Source organism: Dermatophagoides farinae, chromosome 1, assembly GCF_024713945.1.
Source record: "Dermatophagoides farinae isolate YC_2012a chromosome 1, ASM2471394v1, whole genome shotgun sequence".
In the NCBI taxonomy this organism is placed as follows: domain Eukaryota; kingdom Metazoa; phylum Arthropoda; class Arachnida; order Sarcoptiformes; family Pyroglyphidae; genus Dermatophagoides; species Dermatophagoides farinae.
The window spans coordinates 6,900,520-6,917,736 of record NC_134677.1 but is presented as its reverse complement, the minus strand read 5'-3'; the positions used below and the strand labels follow the sequence as shown (position 1 = coordinate 6,917,736).

The window sequence follows — 17,217 nt, the reverse complement described above, 5'->3', positions numbered from 1 at the left end:
GATCGCCATCTATTGATTATAAAAGTTTTTTTTTTGGATTTTTTGAATATTTTATTTTTTTTTCTCAAGAATTATATATTATATTATGTTGTGTGTTGTCGTTGGAATTGGGCCAAAATATGAAGCTTCAATGTAACAGCAACATTCATATTACTAATTCATTAGATTCAACGTCGTTGTCGAATCAAATTTCAAATTGCTTACACCTCCTTAGCTAACAGTGTTTCGTTTCTTTTTTTGCTTTATTTATTTTTAAAAAAGCCTGGGTAAAATATGGGTGCGAAATGTAGGATGCCGATGCTATACGGCTATGTGAATGATGATTCGTTTGAAAAATTTTTATTCACCGTAGGAATTCTGTTCTATTTTTAAACCTCGATATGAAACTAATCAACTCGGTAAAAGTAAAGTAAACCAACTTACAACTTCTTTGTTTTCTCCTCCTCCCATCATTCTTCACTCCATTTCAAATGAATTTCATCTTGATGATAATGATGATTTTCTTCGACAAATTAAATTTCGACTACTACTATGTTAGCTGTTTGGATCGTTAGCACTTTTTGTTGATTAGTTGGATTAAAATTTGAAATTTTTCACATTCTACATTCATGATGATTATTATGATGGCGATGTTGGTGGTATTCTGAATAATATGCAAATATCAAAACAAACGTTCAATCAGTTTTTTTCAAAATTCATTCATTGAATTTTGTTAATACTTATGTGATCCGGTTTTTTTTTGGACAGAATAAAATCAACATCATCATTTATAGCAAAAAAGATTCAAACATAACAACCAAAAATGAATTATATGAGAAGAAGTCCATGTCAAAAATATTCAGAAAAACAATCGAATAAAGAAGAACTACGTAAAAGTTTGTCGGCAACAAAGGTAAGTTAGTATGTGTTGTTTAATTGGTAAACAAAGAATTTCCATTCACGAAACAGAATTTGATTGATGGCTTTCTTTTTATTTTATATTGATAAAATCTAATAATTTTATGAATTACATAGTTCGTTCCATTCACAAGGCGACCAAGTGATACGACAAGTGAAAGTGGTTCGGATGATTTTAAAATGGAAATCGCTGAAGATGTTTCCTCATCATTTTCACGAAGTTCATCCGATTCATACACATTTGGTGTGGCTGCAAACAACCGTTATCAATGTATACGTAATTGTAAATTCATTTTCCGTATTTGTTGTGTTGTCTATTCAACTAAAGAATATTCCATTCATATAGTAAAAGATTTGTCCGAATCGACTCATCTTGATGAAGATTTTGACAAAGAAATGATGAAACCCAATGAAAGTTTGGATGATTTTCGTTCACGAATGAATTCCAGACGAAAAGTTAAGACCAGATATCAGGATAGCCAAGAGGATGATAAAACGGATAATTCCTGTGACAGTGCGACGACAAAAGCTCACGAAGAAATATTGCGTAATGCCAATCTTTTGAAGCAAGAACAGGTATGGAATGATTATCATTTCTGATTTTTGATTTGATTCGCTTAATTAGGTTTCAAATACCGATGGTGGCTATGGTCAAATGAAATCTTATCATCGTGAAATTCATTCATATAAATTAAATAGTAATAACAACAAGATTTCCAACGCAAGAAATGATGATGATGATGATGATGATGATGATGCTGTTCTGGGAGAAACTGATGAGACCATTCTGTAATTAATTTCTTGGTTGTCATTCGATGAATTGATTCATTATTTTTATTTTCAACATAGAATGAATGAATTCGATGCCATATTAACGATGGAAGAGAATAAATTAAATGAATATAATGATGATGTGTTTCAGCCATCCGTTTCGAATGCACCGAAAACAATTTCCCGAAGTAAAACAACAGAAAATTTTTTGGCCAAAAAAAGTGAAGACAAAAAATCGGCAGCCAGTCCTCGATTCCGAAGAAAGACACACATGTTGAAAGCTGCTTCATCTATTCCATCATGTAAACGCTTTATTTGATATGACAAAAAGAACTTGTTTATGATTTTTCGTTTTGTAATTTCAGTAATATTTCCGAACAAAAGTTCGAAACAGAAATCTACCTCAACAACACCGACAAGTACTACAAATACTTTTGATTATACTCTAAGTCCATCCGGAAAATTTGATGTTTTAAAGAAAAACTCGATCGATGAAGATGTGTTCAATATAAGTGTGACTAAAGCTCGACGAAGTCCACTTAGGATTCTTGGAAATTTAGTCGATGACAAAATATTTCGCGGCCGATGGTCGACGGCCAAAAGAGCAAAATCAACTGATGAAATCACCTGGGCATTAGCTAATGAAGGTGCTGCATCAAATATGCAAAATGAAATGCGAAAAAGAAGCGGTAGTACAAAACCACAAAATAGAAAAAAATCATTTGCCGGACTATTAGGCTCTTCAAACTCGGATAATAATAATATAATAATAATAATTCAATGGCCAAAAAACAGTATAAAAGTTTGTCGGATAAATTCAGAAACAGTACAGATTCTAATACAAGTGAATTCAGCATCAATACAAATGTAGTGAACAAAGCCAAACCTAAACTCATCGAGATATCCAAACGTAAACCTTCAAATTCATATACAGAAGTGTTAACAATTTCGGATTCATCATTAGCATCATTGAATGATAGCCAATCAAGTAATCGTCCATCGAATATTGTGTATAATGTGTCTAAACGTCAACATATTCCAAACAATGAGATAAGAGCCGAAACATTAGCAGAAATCGAGGTACCAATTGATATGATTGCTCAGAATATTATAATATTAATTTTCACAAACTAAATTTTTTTCAGGCTTTTGAAAAAATGCTCGAAACGCATTTACAGGAATAATTAAATCTGCAAAGTCATAATTATTAAAAAATTATTATTATTGTTGTTTTTTTTCATAATTTTAAAAATTGTTAAATTACATAAATTAAATTAATTATAATTCGAAAATTTCAAAATCATCACAACGAGTCGGATGTAACCTCAGTAATACCATTAGCCATGATTGTTGGGGGAAGATTCTCAGTAATTAAAGTGAGATATTTGAGATATTCTTTATAACCTTCACGACTACGTGGTGGAGTAGGAAGATAAAGAAAAACTAGATCCGAATGTTCACTATAAGATCGAATGAATGAATTGATTTTCTGGAAATAATCCTCTTTCTCCCAGTCGGTCGTGGTTATGAAATCGATTTCATATGGGCCCAATGAATTCTCCTCCCAATTGATAATCTCCAATTGACATTCAATTCGCAACATACGCAATCTTCGTTCCCATCGGTTTTTCAATAGCATGGTATTTTCAAAATTGTCTGATAATAACAATCGAAGACTAGTGGAATTTTTCCAACCGGGTACCATTTGTAATATGCAAGCTAACTGCAATATGAATTTCCATGAATTATCCGACAATTCTCCAGTTCGATGGAAAAAATTCACTGGCCAAATGTCGATGATCTTGTTTTTAAGATTAGGAATTTGGCCCTAAAATTTTCGGAAAAAAATTAGCGAATTAAGTTCATATATATACAATATAACAACATTATACTAACTCTGTCGAATGTATTAAAATGACGACCAATGCAAACGTTTTTCTTAAATTTGAAGATTGATTCTGATAGAATAGTCACATATGACTCTTCAGTTTGACTTTTCTGTCCATTTGGCCGTAGTGGTGGGAAATCGTTGATACTATCGGTAAGTGATGCTTTTATCAATAAAAAATTAGTATCATTCTGTAGAAAGTCTATTTGCGGTTGATTATCATAAAATCCTAGAAAAATTGTGTTCGGCTTCATAGCTCCCAAACCGGTTATTCTGGCCAGATGATGAAATCCTTCTCGAACTGAATTTGCCAAAGTTAATTCGAAAAATGCCTTAACTGACAGCATGTCGAGAAGTTTAAGCCATAAAAGTGATTCATTTATAACTGGATCAACATCAAAATCATCCAACTTTTGCAATTTGACATTTCCAATGATGAATAATCCACTCTTTTTCAGATCATTTGTGAAACGAATCAAAGGAATGCAAGATCTTGGATTAGAAACCAAAAGGAGAATATGTGGACGCCAATATTTGACATGATCTTTTCTGTTATCCAGAATTAAAAGATACTTTCTGACCTATGGTTGAGGTTTTAAAAATAAATTAATCATAATAATCAAAATATTTTCGAATCGTTTACCTGATGGAAGATGAGTGCTTGTGTAATAGAGCCCCAACGAAAAGGTGGTGAACGAATATGCAGAATGATGACAAGAATCAAACAAAGAAAAATTGTAATAGTTGCATAAACAGTGTTTATAACAAACATCATAACTAAGGTTCCGATGATGCCTAAAACTGCAGTTTTGCCACTGAAATATTTGAATGTTGGCCGGAAATTCGGCGCCGAGGTAAGCGTCAGGCTAAGACATGCAAAATTTGTGGCAAAATATGAAAGTAGAAAAAATACAGATGTAATTTGTGCGATTAGATTCAATTTGTTGATGAAAATGATGCATTGAATGAGGAACCAGGTGATTAACACAGCACAAATAGGATTGCCAGGTTTCGAATACTTATTGATCGGATTTAATAATGGTCCAAAAAGTTTGTCTTTCGATAATGCTTCTAATACTCGTGATGCACCAATAAGATTGCTTAATGAAGCGGAAAATGTGGCGGCAAAAATTCCAATGGCCACCAATACCGGGGCATAATCGATGGATTGCATATAAATATAGTTATTGATCAACAATTCTCTTGGACAAGAAAAAGCGGTGAAAATGAATAAAATGAGATATGTCATAAATGTAAAAATCACACCACCAATTGTTCCACGTGGTATTGATTTGGTCGGATCTGCATTATGGATAAAAATCAATGATCAACCCAATTATAATGGACATAATCAAAATATTACCTTTTAGTTCGCCGGAAATATTAGCGCCTGCCATTATTCCAGTAACGCCGCTGAATAAAACACCAAAGACAACGGCAAATGATGTTGTATGATCAGTTGTGTAATCAACAGTAAAATTTGCTAAAAAATTTTTATCAATTTATATCTTATATATGAGGATTTTGTATTCAACATTAATTGTTTCGAAAACATACGTTTCAGATTTCCATAAAAAGTATCCAAATTGAATCCAGTAAAATTGAGAGTTTGATTTCGAAAATTTATGTTTTCATGAGGAGCGAAAAATGATAAATGACCACGAGTAGAGAGACTGATCAAAACTGAACTGACACAACCCAAAAGTATGACAAAAATTAACACAGATGTCTTGGCGAAAAGAGAGGCTCCGATTAAACAAATGACAACATTTAGAAAATTTAAGCATGATCCATATAGAAATGACCACCAATAACTTGATGGTAAAAATGAAGATATTCCACCAGATGGTCCAAAATTATTGACAATACCTTCTACACAGCCAATCAAATACAAAGCACTGGAAAAAACATTGGCCGTGAAGAATAAAGTTCCGATGGCTCCACCAAATTCTGGACCTAAAGCTCTACTTATCATAACTAAATTATTGAAAGAATATGAAGAAAAAATATACAACACAATTGATTGAATGTACATACAATAAACTCCTCCGCCTTGAATGGCACCATTTGTTGCAATTGAACAGATAGACAAAACTGTTAAGAATAAGATTGAATAGGATAAGATGAGCTGAAAAACAGTCAGATAAAGACCGGAATTGCCAAGAATATAACCTGATAATAAGATAAAAATAAATTAGTGAACCTTCATTCAAAATGACAACAAACCTAAACGAAGGAACAAAATGGCACTAAACATCGACAATGCTACTGGTGCGAAAACACCAGAGAAAGTTGTAAGTGTTCGATATTTGTCTTCTTCATTTTCAATTAGTTGTTCGTAATTGGATGATAAGTCATTTGAACTATTCATGAATCTAATGAAATTACTTTGATTAATGCATTGTAATCTTATATAAAATCATTACCTAGGCTTAAATGAATCAAAAAATTGTCCACTCGATGTGATAGTTCCGTCGCGTGAGATTTCTTCCACGGAATCGTTGATTAATGTAGAAGGTTGTTGGTCACTCATGATTGATTTGTTCGATCAACAGGTCGATGTAATTGATGAATGAAAAAAATAAATGAATAGAATTTCCTCAATTTGTGGGCGATGACACTATCGTTAATGATTAATCATGGCTAAACAAACGTCGACATCAAGATATGACTGACATTGGATAATCGATGATGGGTGTTGAAGCTGTTTATATATTGGCAAAAAAAAAGAATGTTTGTGATTAAACCTAAAAGAAAAATAAACTAATCAATCAATGAATCGACATAAAAAAGCAACGATGATTTTGATGGTTAAGCAATGTTATCATTATTATGAATGAATGGATATATAAATATTATGTCTATTGAAGATTCTCAATTCGATGATCAGTTAATCATCAATTTGGGAAAACACAAACCAGTTCTAAATTTTTTTTGCATAAAATATCCAATTTTATTTTTGTTGCCGAGAGAAAAAGAAATTGTTTTCATTATCAATAGATGGAGCGATCCAAAAGATAACATTGTTTAAATTCATCGAATGAACTTGAAAACAAAAATTTTTTTTTGATGTAATTAATTTCTAAAAAAATAAATAATGAACGGAGCAAACATCAAAAAAGTATTAATAGGTATTTTATTGCCAAATCAAAAATACATTTCATAACCATGACATTAAATATTATATATCCATATAGCTGGTGGATCAGGTTTTATTGGTTCTGTTCTTACGAAACAATTACAAAAAGATGGATTCGAAACCTGTCTTATATCGCGTATGCCAAGACCTAATAGTATAACATGGGTAAGTGTTATTCTAAATCCGAATCATTGTTTGAAATTTCAACTCTCTCTGAAACTTTAAATTTTGAAGAATGTTTCATTTTATTCATTATTTCGGTCATTAATGAATCCCATGACCAAGTTGCATCGTCCTCTTCTACATGATCACGTGGTAGTAAACAATCCAATAATGTTGATAATTCTTTATCCTCTTTTGAGGATAATATTGTTTGTTGTTGATTTTTAGGCGATTTTGCTCGTGTCAATTCAATAGTGTTTAATTTAGGATAACTTAATGAAGCGGGTGCCATCGCTGTTTGTTTCATGAATTCTTGATTGTGTAAATCTTCGACATCTGGAATATTTGGATAATATTCATCATCATCATCGTCGACGTACAGACTTCGAATCGATTGATTTGAATCGACTTGAAATTCATCATTTAATTTATATTCATCATAATCATATTGGCCATTTTTTTGCCAAGAATACATCTTGAAAATTAATAAAAATGCTTTTTATATAAAAGAATGACTCTGTCTATAGTTGCTATGGTCACCAGTCAATGTTGTCTTTTTTAATTCTAATTTTTTTTCTCTTAGGACGATTTGAATCAGAATGGTATTCCAGAGAGGACAGACGCAGTTATCAATGTGGCTGGACAGAATGTACTTGATCCAACGCGTAGGTGGACGCCAGGATTCAAGCAAAATGTCATTGCCAGTCGTGTACATACGAATCAAATGTTGGTGAACGTCATCAATCAATGCGATAGTCATCAGAAACCCAAAGTTTTTGTTTCGATTTCTGGTGTCGGATATTATCGACCTGACCCCAATCAGATTTATGATGAATATTCTACGGGTGGCGACCATGATTTCCTCTCAAAATTATGTACAGATTGGGAAAAAGCTAGTAAAGTTGAAGGCGATCAAACTAGAAATGTAATTGTTCGTAGTGGCATTGTACTAGGCAAAAATGGTGGCATCATTCAACAAATGTACCCACTGTTCTTTTTAGGCCTAGGATCTAAAATCGGTTCCGGTACACAACATATGCCATGGATACATATAGAAGATATTTGCAACATATTCATACAAGCATTAATAAATGATAAATTCGCTGGAGTCATCAATGGAGTTGCACCAGAAATTGTCACTAATGATCAATTTACCAAAACATTTGCCCGTCTTTTATGGCGTCCAAGTTTTCTGTTCATTCCGGAACAGATCATTGAATTTGTATTCAGCTCCGAAAGAGCTGTAATGATGACCAGAGGACAGAAAGTCATTAGCAAACGTATGGAAGAATTGGGTGTTCATATAAAACATCCGACCGTAGAGGAAGCATTGAAAGATATCTTGAAATGAAACTTGATGATCATTATATTATTCATTTAATTTAAAATCTTTTTCGTGATACATGCACTTTTATGATCGAGTGATTGAGTTTTTATATTGATAAAATTGATTGATTTTTGTAACAATTATGATAAATGACTAAATTCTTATCAATCGATCGTTTGTTAATAAATTAATTCTGTAATACAAGCAGCAATAAAAGATAGATGTATATTTACAGCAAACAATCTAATCATTTTTCCATTTTGCATCGAATAATTCCATTTGACATTCTTTCAAATAAAAAAGGCACTTGTCATGATATATTGTAATGAAATTTTGTAGATTGATAATTTAGAAAGATGATGACCAACCACGATGATGTCATTGTTTCATTGCCAAGTTTTTTTCGGAAAGTTTGTTACATCACATTGTTCAAGTGTATCCTGGTCTTGAAATTTGTATGATAAACGTAAACGCATCTTCAGTTGAGCCTGAATTGTAAATTTAATTTAAATTAATAAACAACTTTGAAAAAAAAAATTCTGCCTACCTTATTCGGATTGACCACTCTGATCATTTGTTTTATTGAGCCATTATTATTGGCAGGAATGATTGTACCAGATGGGGGCATTAATTGAAGCTGGAATGACTACAAAAAAGGTGATTAGAAATGAAAACATCAAATGTGAAAAATACCTTGGGCACAGCTGCTTGGAATAAAAAATCATTCATAGGCTGATCTGTAGTATTTGTGGCAATCATCGTTATCGAAATAGTCAACGGATTTTCCACATTACGTTCGAAATGGAAAACAATTTTTAATCCATTTTTTTCAAATGCTGTAATTGATGAGATTTTTTCATTTACAATCGGTTCCTGTTCTAACATCATATCGAAAAGATTATTTTCATTGTTAAATGATATAATGGAATTATTTTGTTGACCATCGGCGCTGCCATTCATCACATTATTGTTGTTATATTGTAATATTGTGTCCAAATTATTCATATCATTCTTCTTGAAATTATCGACCAATGATTCATTAAATACACTAATTGCAGATGTAGTGTTATCATTATCACTATTTTCGAGGCTACCTAATAAATCCAGTACATCATTTGTTTGATTTGTAGAAATGGTTTCGGCTAGTGGCAATGTATTGGTTGTGTTGTTCATTAAGGAAGTAGGCGAAATATCAAGAAGATCTAATAAGACCGAACTGTCACTCGGTGGGACTGAATTGCCAGTAGCTGCTATTAATTCATTCGTTTGTTCCATACTGTCCAATTTGTTTATTTGATCAAATTTTTCATTTTTAGTGAATATTTTACGTTCATTTTTTGGTATTTGTGGCATACGTTCAAGAATGTTTGGTCTTAGTTTATTATGCCGAGTGAATAATGTGGCAAACTCGACCGAACGCTGCTGCAATTCAATACTGTGGCTGCAACCAAAAAAGTCAACAATCTGTTTGACTTTGGCGGTTTGATTGGGAAATCGAACGCTCAGCTTTATTAATGCGCTGATCGTATATTCTTTAGTAACTAAATTCACATGATTCATAGACAGAATTTCTTCACATTTTTCGATTGTTTGACTTTCATCTACATCGATTGCATCCAATTCTTCGCTACCGCATGCTTGAAGCAACATATCGGCAAATTCTCCCAATGTCCACATAGCAACTTGTACCAAAGGTTGTTTGCTTGATAGATCACCTTCTTTCAATTGTAACCATAATTGACAAATCGAATAACGATGTAATGAATCGCAACTTGATATTAATTCAATCAGCAACGAAACGACATCATCGCGTACATAATTTCCAGCTGTATTCAATATTTTGATCACTGTATCGATGTGCCATCTAGAATCTGGAGCATATCTTTCAGCCGAGATGCATAGATTGGATGAACAAATGGATTTAAATTCTGGATCGGCTTTTTCCAGAAAATAGATGAGCTCTTTGGTCATTGTCTTGATGTTGTTTTCGTTCATTAATGCGAAACAAAGTTCCATAGATTTTTTTCTAATAGATACATCGGGATCTTTCAAACATTCGACAATTGTCGTTCTGTGTCGTTGTACTGCATTATAATCAGCTTGTACAGTTTTCAATAATGTAGTCAATGCAACATAACGGATGTTTTTGTCCGTATTCAATAGGAATCGACCCAATATGTTGATACCTAAAACACGTAGCCCACTTTCAGATTTAATATCCATTATAGAAATCACAGTTTCGTAGAGAATGGCATTGCCAACATTTTTACTGCTCTCTGTATTGGTTGCCACCTAATTTAGGACCATTATATGAAATTTCAAATTCAATTACACATTTCATCATATAAAATCATTATGTACCTGAGCTAGAATATCATTCATAATTTCGCTGGTCATTTCATCATTATGACCCAGTATACGTAACAGACGCAAAATTTTTATTTGTAAAAATGGATCACTGATACCTGATACATCATGTTCAGGTGAATAGCCAGACATTATTAGATTTTTAAGTATTCGTACCAGGCTATGAACAGTCTATTTTTTGATAAACAATAAAAAAAAACAAAAAAACAAACAAATTGTTTTAACGTTTTCAAATAAATCTAAAAAACCACTCCAATCATCATAAGATTTAATAGAAATAAAAAATACCTCAGTATTCTACAACAACGAATATGTAAAGCGAAAGCGTGTAGATTGGAAAAAAACAAGAAAATTTTATCAAAGAAAAAATAGAAAAATAATTGTTAGTTAGAGCAAAAGCATTTTATACATAAAAATGGAAACAGAATCACTGTAGGATAATTTTTCATTTAAAAATAGATTACATACCTTTTTGAAAAAATTTAACGCATCCTGATTTTGTTCACTCATTTCTGTGATCAAAGTAATACCGGTTATAAGGCAGCCTAATGAAAAAAAACAAGGCAATAATTTTTGAGGAATCGAATATACAAATAAATAAGAAAATTACCATGATTTTTCTCCGATAAAAAATTTCTAGCTGTATTCATAAACATTTCGGTTAAATCGGGTATTTTTCGGACCATACGAGCAGCACAAAGAGCAGCTTTCTTTTTGATATAAGAATTCGATGATTTCATTAAACGTTCAACTTCATCGAGTAGATCACGACTCATCTCGGCCGAACAAATGGCACCCAAACAACAGAGAGCTAGACCGACGATGAATTGTTGTGGACTATTTAAATCACTATTAAATAGATCAATAACCGATATATATTGGATAAGATTCATAGATTGAATGAAAAATTACTTTTTCAACGAATTGGTAATTAATAGATGGACATCCTGGCGTTCGTCCAATAATAACATGGCGCCTAAATAACCAATTCGTTTATCCGTGTATCGATTAGATGCGATGAGTTTGAGACATTCAAGCTATACATTGACAATTGATGGAAAAAAATTAAAAAAAAAACAAGACTGACAAATTGACATTTACCTGACCAAAATGAGCTGGATATCCTAGCATATGAATGTAAAGTAATTTGGCCACATTACGACATCGCCAAACATTATCTTCTTCACGAAATGTTGACCGGATATAAGCACATTCTTTTTGTACAACAGCTCTTTCATCAGCGGCTGTACGAGCGGCACGAATTTGACGTATTAGATCCCGTAATCGTATAGGCGTTGGCATTGCATTTGTAAAGCTTTATGTAATTTGATATAAATTTGAAATAAATAAACAATAAGCAGAGTTTTTTTATACCCAAAAAAAAAATTCATAGTTATTTACCGGGATAATATCGCTGATTGAAGATTATCCATATTTTTTTTTTAAATTATCGTCTCAAGAAATTATATTGAATCAATTACACACTAATATACAAACACAAGCACAAATGGGATATATGATAAATAAAATTGGCAAAAATTTAATAGTTTTTTTTTATTATTTAAAAACAAATGAAAATCTTCAATAAATGTTTGCACCAAGAAAAAAAAGAATCACAATTTTTTTCCTTTTAATGAAATTTAAAAAATTAAGAGATAAAAACAGCCGGACATTTTTGATAATATATAAATAATATAATACATGCATTTGATGACCATTTATAAAAAAAAATACATGCTAAAATAAGGCAAAACTCAACTGCAACAGTGATGACGAGGAACGAGTCAGCTTGTTACTGTCTGCTCGTAATGTACGTTAATCTGACATTTAACAATAAAATATTCGGTAATATGGATGTGTGTGTGTGTGAATATATAATATCGGACGATCAAATACATGAATAATGAGAATGAATTTTTTTCTTTATTAATTTACAACAACAAAAATCAAGTATATGACATCAACTATAGTTAAATTTATTTTAAACTTTATAATACTAAGTTAATTTTATGATTTAAATGAAGATTTATTCCGTAATTGTTGACGTTGAACGTGTACATCTTTTTTCCATTCACTTTTGGCATCATTTTTCAATTGTTCCAATGCTTTCGTGTAGAATGATATTAATGGTTTTAGATCGGAATTTTTTATGGATAATTTTTCAATCATTTGTTTTTGATCATTAGATGTTGATGAAGATTTGTGTGTTCTGCGTATTATTATATTGAAATGTTTCAATTGATCAGGCGAAATTAATGTTATGGCCGTTCCTTGTTTTCCAGCTCTGGCTGTTCGACCAATTCGATGAATGTAGGCAGTTTCATTACGTGGTAGATCATAGGAAACTACACAATCGATGCCATCAATATCCATACCACGAGCTGTAACATCCGTCGATATTAATATGTGAATGGATCCATTTGCAAATTTCTTTAAAATCTTTGTTCTTTTATGTATGTTTTGTTTTGAATGAAGTTCATGAACAATCAATTCTGGTAGTTTTTTCATCAATTGGCCAAGTCTATGAGCATTGATGATAGAATTCGCAAAACAAAGAATTTGTTTATAGCCTAGATTTTTCATTAAATGCCATAAAATAAGTGGTTTCTTATCTTGATCGGAAATTACCATCAATTCTTTTAGATTTTCGGGCAATGCTACAGGTTTTATTCTTTCTGATAAATCATCATTATTGCTGCTATTCATATTGATTAGTAAAGGCTTGTATAGCGAAAGATTGTCAATTTTTTCCGGATCAGTTGTAAATGTTACTGAAAATAAAATCTTGAACAATGTTTTTCGCATTTGAAATGTGGAACATGCACAAAGTGGATCAACATTATAGTTGCATTGTAGACTTTCAGCAGTGGGCGTCAAACATGGACAATAAAATTTTCTGCTTGATCCATGAACAGCATATTCGATTGTACTAAGCCATTGTAATTGAGTTTCATTCATCATGCGATCAGCTTCATCGATGATTAATATTTCTAAATTTCGTAAATGAAAATCTCTTCCACTATCTTCATTGTTCATAATTAGATCAACAAGTTTTCCTGGTGTTGCAATAAGAATATCAACCAAACAAATCGTTTGAGTACCGTCTGCATTCGACTTATAAAACGTATTGGATGATGATGAACCAGTCGCCAATCCTACTCTAAGAGTTGTATTTTCACAAAAATTTTGAAACACTTTATAAACTTGATTGGCCAAATCTTTCACGGGTAATATGACCAACACCCGTATTTGAGTGACAATTCGATCAAGTAGATATTGAATTACTGGTATTGAATAAGCAAATGTTTTTCCACTACCAGTCGGTGAAAGGACACAAATATCTCTAGGCTGAAAATATTTTTTCTTCTTAAGACTTTCCATCAATTTTGGAATAACTTCTTTTTGTACGGGGAACAATTTTTCGATACCATTTTTTCGCAGAGTATTCAATAAACAATCATCGATTGGTTGTTCGATTTCATTCAGTCCAACCGAATTGTTTTGAATATCTCCTGAATAATTGACAGATTCATCGATCCATTTGGGAAGATTTGGTAACACTTTAAGTGTTTTCAATTTTTTTCGACTACCAATTGTTTGGAAAAAATTTTCATCTTCATTTTGAATTTGTTTTTTTGAATTTTCACTTTCAATTTCCATTTTTTAAATTGATGATTCTGTTATTTTGAGACCACGTGAAACTCTTCCTATTCTTATAAGACGTAACCAAAAGTGATTTGGCTCAGCGCAGCAGTGTGTGCATGCATTAGAAATAGTAAAAAAGGCATTTATTTACAATTTTTAAAAAATGTCAGAATATTCAAATGTCAGATTGAGTAAACTTAAATTAAAAGGTGTGAAAAAACATAAGAAGAAAAATAAACGAGCCCGTGAAGATGATGATAATGCCAGTCGAAACAGTCCATCAACATCTGCGATCGATTTCGATGATGCTGCACAGCATGGAAATTGGTTCCGAGTCGATCGTTTCGAACAAATTACCGGGTCGATTTGTATTGAATTTACTCCTTATCAATATGTTAGAGCATTGGATAATGGAAATCTAATTCTCGGAAGTCCGCATTCACCAGGCGAAGGACCAGATCCTGAAGAAATTTTCATCGCTGTTCGAGTTACACCAGCACAGATTGCTATCAAAAGTGGTTATTTTAAATATCTAGCTGTTGATAAACATAGAAAAGTTGTTGGACATTCTGATGCCATAAGTAATCGTGAACATTTTGATCCGATATTTCAAGATGGTAAATTAGCTCTTTCCGCTTCCAATGGTTGTTTCATATCCATTGATGAAACCGAATCAGAATTACCTTATGTTGTTGCCCGAAGCACAATGGCTGGCGACAATGAATTCATCAAAATTCGTACAAACATCAATCCTGAAATGACACGTTTGGAAAAACTTAAACAAAGTATACCGGACGAAGAGAAAGGAACGCTTCGTGATTGTGAAATAAATTATGTGAAAAAATTTCAAAGTTTTCAGGATAAAAAATTACGTCTAAATACTAACAATGTTAATTCATTGAAAGAGGCCAAAACCAAAGGACGTTTACATGAAGAATTATTGGACAGACGAGCCAAAATGAAATCGGATAAATTTTGTAAATAAATTACACATTTCCTTCATACAATTTATCATTGATCATCAACTAAATAATGACAATTTTCAAAAAAAAACTTGACACATTTATTCACGTATTTTATTATGTAAAAAAAAATATTGATAAAATTTTTGTTCTATTTGAAAATTATTCTATAAATATTCTTTTGTGAATAAATCGTTAACCGGAAAAATTCTATTTGAGCGACGTATATAAAAAGAGACTGAGGGGAAAACAGCTGAGTGTCGCTGCATGTCTTCGTGCTTACGAAGTCACATGTTTGATTGCGGTTTTTAAATTTTTTTTTTCGCTAGTGAAAAATAAATAAGATCAGATCGAAAAATATGAACGCTTCACGTTGTTTGATGCGAAATACATCACTATCATTAATGAATGTATGGTCGCGTAAATTGTCATCATTGGAACAGACAAAATTGGCCATCGAAAGTAATAATTATAATTTATTTTGAATTTAATTGAATTTTCAACTCTTTTCATTTAGATGATCGTGATAAACAAAAATCAACATCATTACATGCACTTTATCTTGATGCCCAGTCTACTACTCCGATTGATCCAAGAGTTATGGATGCCATGTTACCTTTTATGATAAATCAATATGGAAATCCACATTCACGAACTCATGTTTATGGCTGGGAAAGTGAAAAAGCTGTTGAAAATGCTCGCGAACAAGTTGCCACTCTGATAGGAGCCGATCCAAAAGAAATCATATTCACAAGCGGAGCTACTGAAGCCAACAATATCGCCATCAAAGGTGTGGCAAATTTTTATAAAAACAAAAAGAATCATGTGATCACCACTCAAACCGAACATAAATGTGTCCTTAGTTCTTGCCGTTATCTCGAGAATGAAGGATTTCGAGTCACATATTTACCGGTCAAATCAAATGGAATAATCGATCTGGAACAGTTACGAGATGCAATCACCGATAAAACAAGTTTAGTATCTATAATGACTGTTAATAATGAAATAGGTGTAAAACAGCCAATCAAAGACATTGGCCGAATATGTCGAGAGCGTGGCGTATTTTTTCATACGGATGCAGCCCAAGCAGTGGGCAAGATACCAATCAATATCAAGGATATTGAAGTTGATTTGATTTCAATAAGTGGTCACAAAATTTATGGCCCAAAAGGAATTGGTGCCCTGTACGTTCGTCGTAAACCTAGAGTGAGAATCGAACCGATTCAAAGTGGTGGTGGTCAAGAACGAGGAATTCGAAGCGGAACCGTACCCACACAACTAGTCGTCGGATTGGGTGCTGCTTGTCATATTTCTGCTAAAGAAATGGATAATGACCGTAGATGGATCGAAAAATTATCGGAAAAATTGATCACGGGTATCACCTCTGAAGTTACTCATGTTATTCGCAATGGTGATCCTGAAATGACTTATCCCGGATGTGTAAATCTTTCATTTGCCTATGTCGAAGGGGAAAGCCTTTTGATGGCTTTAAAAGATGTAGCTTTGTCTTCCGGAAGTGCATGTACATCGGCATCATTAGAACCATCATATGTTTTAAGGGCAATTGGTGCCGATGATGATCTGGCACATTCATCAATCCGTTTTGGTTTGGGTCGTTTTACAACCGAACACGAGGTACAATATACGATCGATAAATGCATATATCATGTACAACGATTAAGAGAAATGAGTCCATTATGGGAAATGATTCAGGAAGGCATCGACATCAAAGCGATAAAATGGACTCAGCATTGAGATTGCAATTTTTTTTTCTTTTCCGATTTAAATTTTCATTTTTTCATTTATATTTCATTTAAATTTGAATTGTAATATTATGTTTTTTTTTCTTGCCTGTAGTTATGTGATTTCTGTAAATATAAATATTTATATAAATAAGGTCATATATATGACATTCTTGTTTTTTTTTTTTTTGATACACTTCTTTTCCTGAAATGCTGTCTTGATTATTTATTTATAACTATGGTTACTATATTTAGATAATTAGATTTTTTCGATTTTTATTGTTTCTGACATATGTCGTGTTATTTTGGTATCAAAA

At 32.3% G+C, this 17,217-nt stretch overlaps 8 protein-coding genes across 8 annotated transcripts; 4 read left to right on the top strand and 4 right to left on the bottom strand.

The window, feature by feature from the left end:
• The first annotated feature begins 302 nt into the window (after positions 1–302).
• Positions 303–2,903, top strand: LOC124492439 (uncharacterized). Its single transcript, XM_047055342.2, is given in 8 exon segments — positions 303–892; positions 1,015–1,180; positions 1,244–1,473; positions 1,523–1,686; positions 1,747–1,970; positions 2,034–2,431; positions 2,434–2,748; positions 2,814–2,903. Coding segments are annotated over 8 exon segments (1,626 nt in total). The 5' UTR covers positions 303–802; the 3' UTR covers positions 2,853–2,903.
• Positions 2,873–6,394, bottom strand: LOC124492418 (solute carrier family 12 member 9). The gene is made up of 8 exons (XM_047055290.2): positions 5,983–6,394; positions 5,783–5,931; positions 5,594–5,728; positions 5,114–5,533; positions 4,920–5,039; positions 4,200–4,858; positions 3,565–4,137; positions 2,873–3,496 (listed from the first exon to the last, which is right to left on the bottom strand). The coding sequence occupies exons 1-8, from the start codon at positions 6,087–6,089 to the stop codon at positions 2,972–2,974; spliced, it is 2,688 nt and encodes an 895-aa protein (XP_046911246.1). The 5' UTR covers positions 6,090–6,394; the 3' UTR covers positions 2,873–2,971.
• Positions 6,395–6,562: 168 nt separating this feature from the next.
• Positions 6,563–8,400, top strand: LOC124492478 (epimerase family protein SDR39U1). Its single transcript, XM_047055388.2, has 3 exons — positions 6,563–6,687; positions 6,754–6,860; positions 7,441–8,400. The coding sequence occupies exons 1-3, from the start codon at positions 6,654–6,656 to the stop codon at positions 8,206–8,208; spliced, it is 909 nt and encodes a 302-aa protein (XP_046911344.1). The 5' UTR covers positions 6,563–6,653; the 3' UTR covers positions 8,209–8,400.
• On the bottom strand, positions 6,675–7,404 carry IFT43 (intraflagellar transport 43). The gene has a single exon (XM_047055426.2). The coding sequence runs from the start codon at positions 7,330–7,332 to the stop codon at positions 6,868–6,870; it is 465 nt and encodes a 154-aa protein (XP_046911382.1). The 5' UTR covers positions 7,333–7,404; the 3' UTR covers positions 6,675–6,867.
• On the bottom strand, positions 8,209–12,343 carry AP-1gamma (adaptor protein complex 1, gamma subunit). The gene is made up of 9 exons (XM_047055292.2): positions 11,953–12,343; positions 11,653–11,866; positions 11,464–11,588; positions 11,162–11,400; positions 11,020–11,096; positions 10,546–10,722; positions 8,878–10,476; positions 8,732–8,830; positions 8,209–8,672 (listed from the first exon to the last, which is right to left on the bottom strand). The coding sequence occupies exons 1-9, from the start codon at positions 11,982–11,984 to the stop codon at positions 8,571–8,573; spliced, it is 2,664 nt and encodes an 887-aa protein (XP_046911248.2). The 5' UTR covers positions 11,985–12,343; the 3' UTR covers positions 8,209–8,570.
• A 171-nt stretch (positions 12,344–12,514) lies between these two features.
• Dbp73D (putative ATP-dependent RNA helicase Dbp73D) lies at positions 12,515–14,250 on the bottom strand. Its single transcript, XM_047055339.2, has one exon. The coding sequence runs from the start codon at positions 14,209–14,211 to the stop codon at positions 12,559–12,561; it is 1,653 nt and encodes a 550-aa protein (XP_046911295.2). The 5' UTR covers positions 14,212–14,250; the 3' UTR covers positions 12,515–12,558.
• A 59-nt stretch (positions 14,251–14,309) lies between these two features.
• FRG1 (FSHD region gene 1) lies at positions 14,310–15,366 on the top strand. Its single transcript, XM_047056049.2, has one exon. The coding sequence runs from the start codon at positions 14,360–14,362 to the stop codon at positions 15,179–15,181; it is 822 nt and encodes a 273-aa protein (XP_046912005.2). The 5' UTR covers positions 14,310–14,359; the 3' UTR covers positions 15,182–15,366.
• A 51-nt stretch (positions 15,367–15,417) lies between these two features.
• On the top strand, positions 15,418–17,062 carry Nfs1 (Nfs1 cysteine desulfurase). Its single transcript, XM_047056048.2, has 2 exons — positions 15,418–15,620; positions 15,676–17,062. Exons 1-2 carry the CDS (start codon positions 15,518–15,520, stop codon positions 16,911–16,913), a joined length of 1,341 nt encoding a protein of 446 aa, XP_046912004.1. The 5' UTR covers positions 15,418–15,517; the 3' UTR covers positions 16,914–17,062.
• Positions 17,063–17,217: the final 155 nt, after the last annotated feature.

Excerpts from the sequence above, each read along its gene's own strand:
- LOC124492418 (XM_047055290.2), bottom strand. The coding sequence starts at position 6,089 with ATGAGTGACCAACAACCTTCTACATTAATCAACGATTCCGTGGAAGAA. Across the intron at positions 5,932-5,982 it reads TTTGATTCATTTAAGCCTAG|ATTCATGAATAGTTCAAATG; the intron begins GTAATGATTTTA and ends TAATTTCATTAG. Across the intron at positions 5,729-5,782 it reads CATTTTGTTCCTTCGTTTAG|GTTATATTCTTGGCAATTCC; the intron begins GTTTGTTGTCAT and ends TCTTATTATCAG.
- LOC124492478 (XM_047055388.2), top strand. The coding sequence starts at position 6,654 with ATGAACGGAGCAAACATCAAAAAAGTATTAATAG. Across the intron at positions 6,688-6,753 it reads CATCAAAAAAGTATTAATAG|CTGGTGGATCAGGTTTTATT; the intron begins GTATTTTATTGC and ends ATATCCATATAG. Across the intron at positions 6,861-7,440 it reads GACCTAATAGTATAACATGG|GACGATTTGAATCAGAATGG; the intron begins GTAAGTGTTATT and ends TTTTTCTCTTAG.
- IFT43 (XM_047055426.2), bottom strand. The coding sequence starts at position 7,332 with ATGTATTCTTGGCAAAAAAATGGCCAATATGATTATGATGAATATAAA.
- AP-1gamma (XM_047055292.2), bottom strand. The coding sequence starts at position 11,984 with ATGGATAATCTTCAATCAGCGATATTATCCCG. Across the intron at positions 11,589-11,652 it reads ATCCAGCTCATTTTGGTCAG|CTTGAATGTCTCAAACTCAT; the intron begins GTAAATGTCAAT and ends GTCAATGTATAG. Across the intron at positions 8,831-8,877 it reads TCCAAGCAGCTGTGCCCAAG|TCATTCCAGCTTCAATTAAT; the intron begins GTATTTTTCACA and ends CCTTTTTTGTAG.
- Dbp73D (XM_047055339.2), bottom strand. The coding sequence starts at position 14,211 with ATGGAAATTGAAAGTGAAAATTCAAAAAAACAAATTCAAAATGAAGAT.
- FRG1 (XM_047056049.2), top strand. The coding sequence starts at position 14,360 with ATGTCAGAATATTCAAATGTCAGATTGAGTAAACTTAAATTAAAAGGT.
- Nfs1 (XM_047056048.2), top strand. The coding sequence starts at position 15,518 with ATGAACGCTTCACGTTGTTTGATGCGAAATACATCACTATCATTAATG. Across the intron at positions 15,621-15,675 it reads GACAAAATTGGCCATCGAAA|ATGATCGTGATAAACAAAAA; the intron begins GTAATAATTATA and ends CTTTTCATTTAG.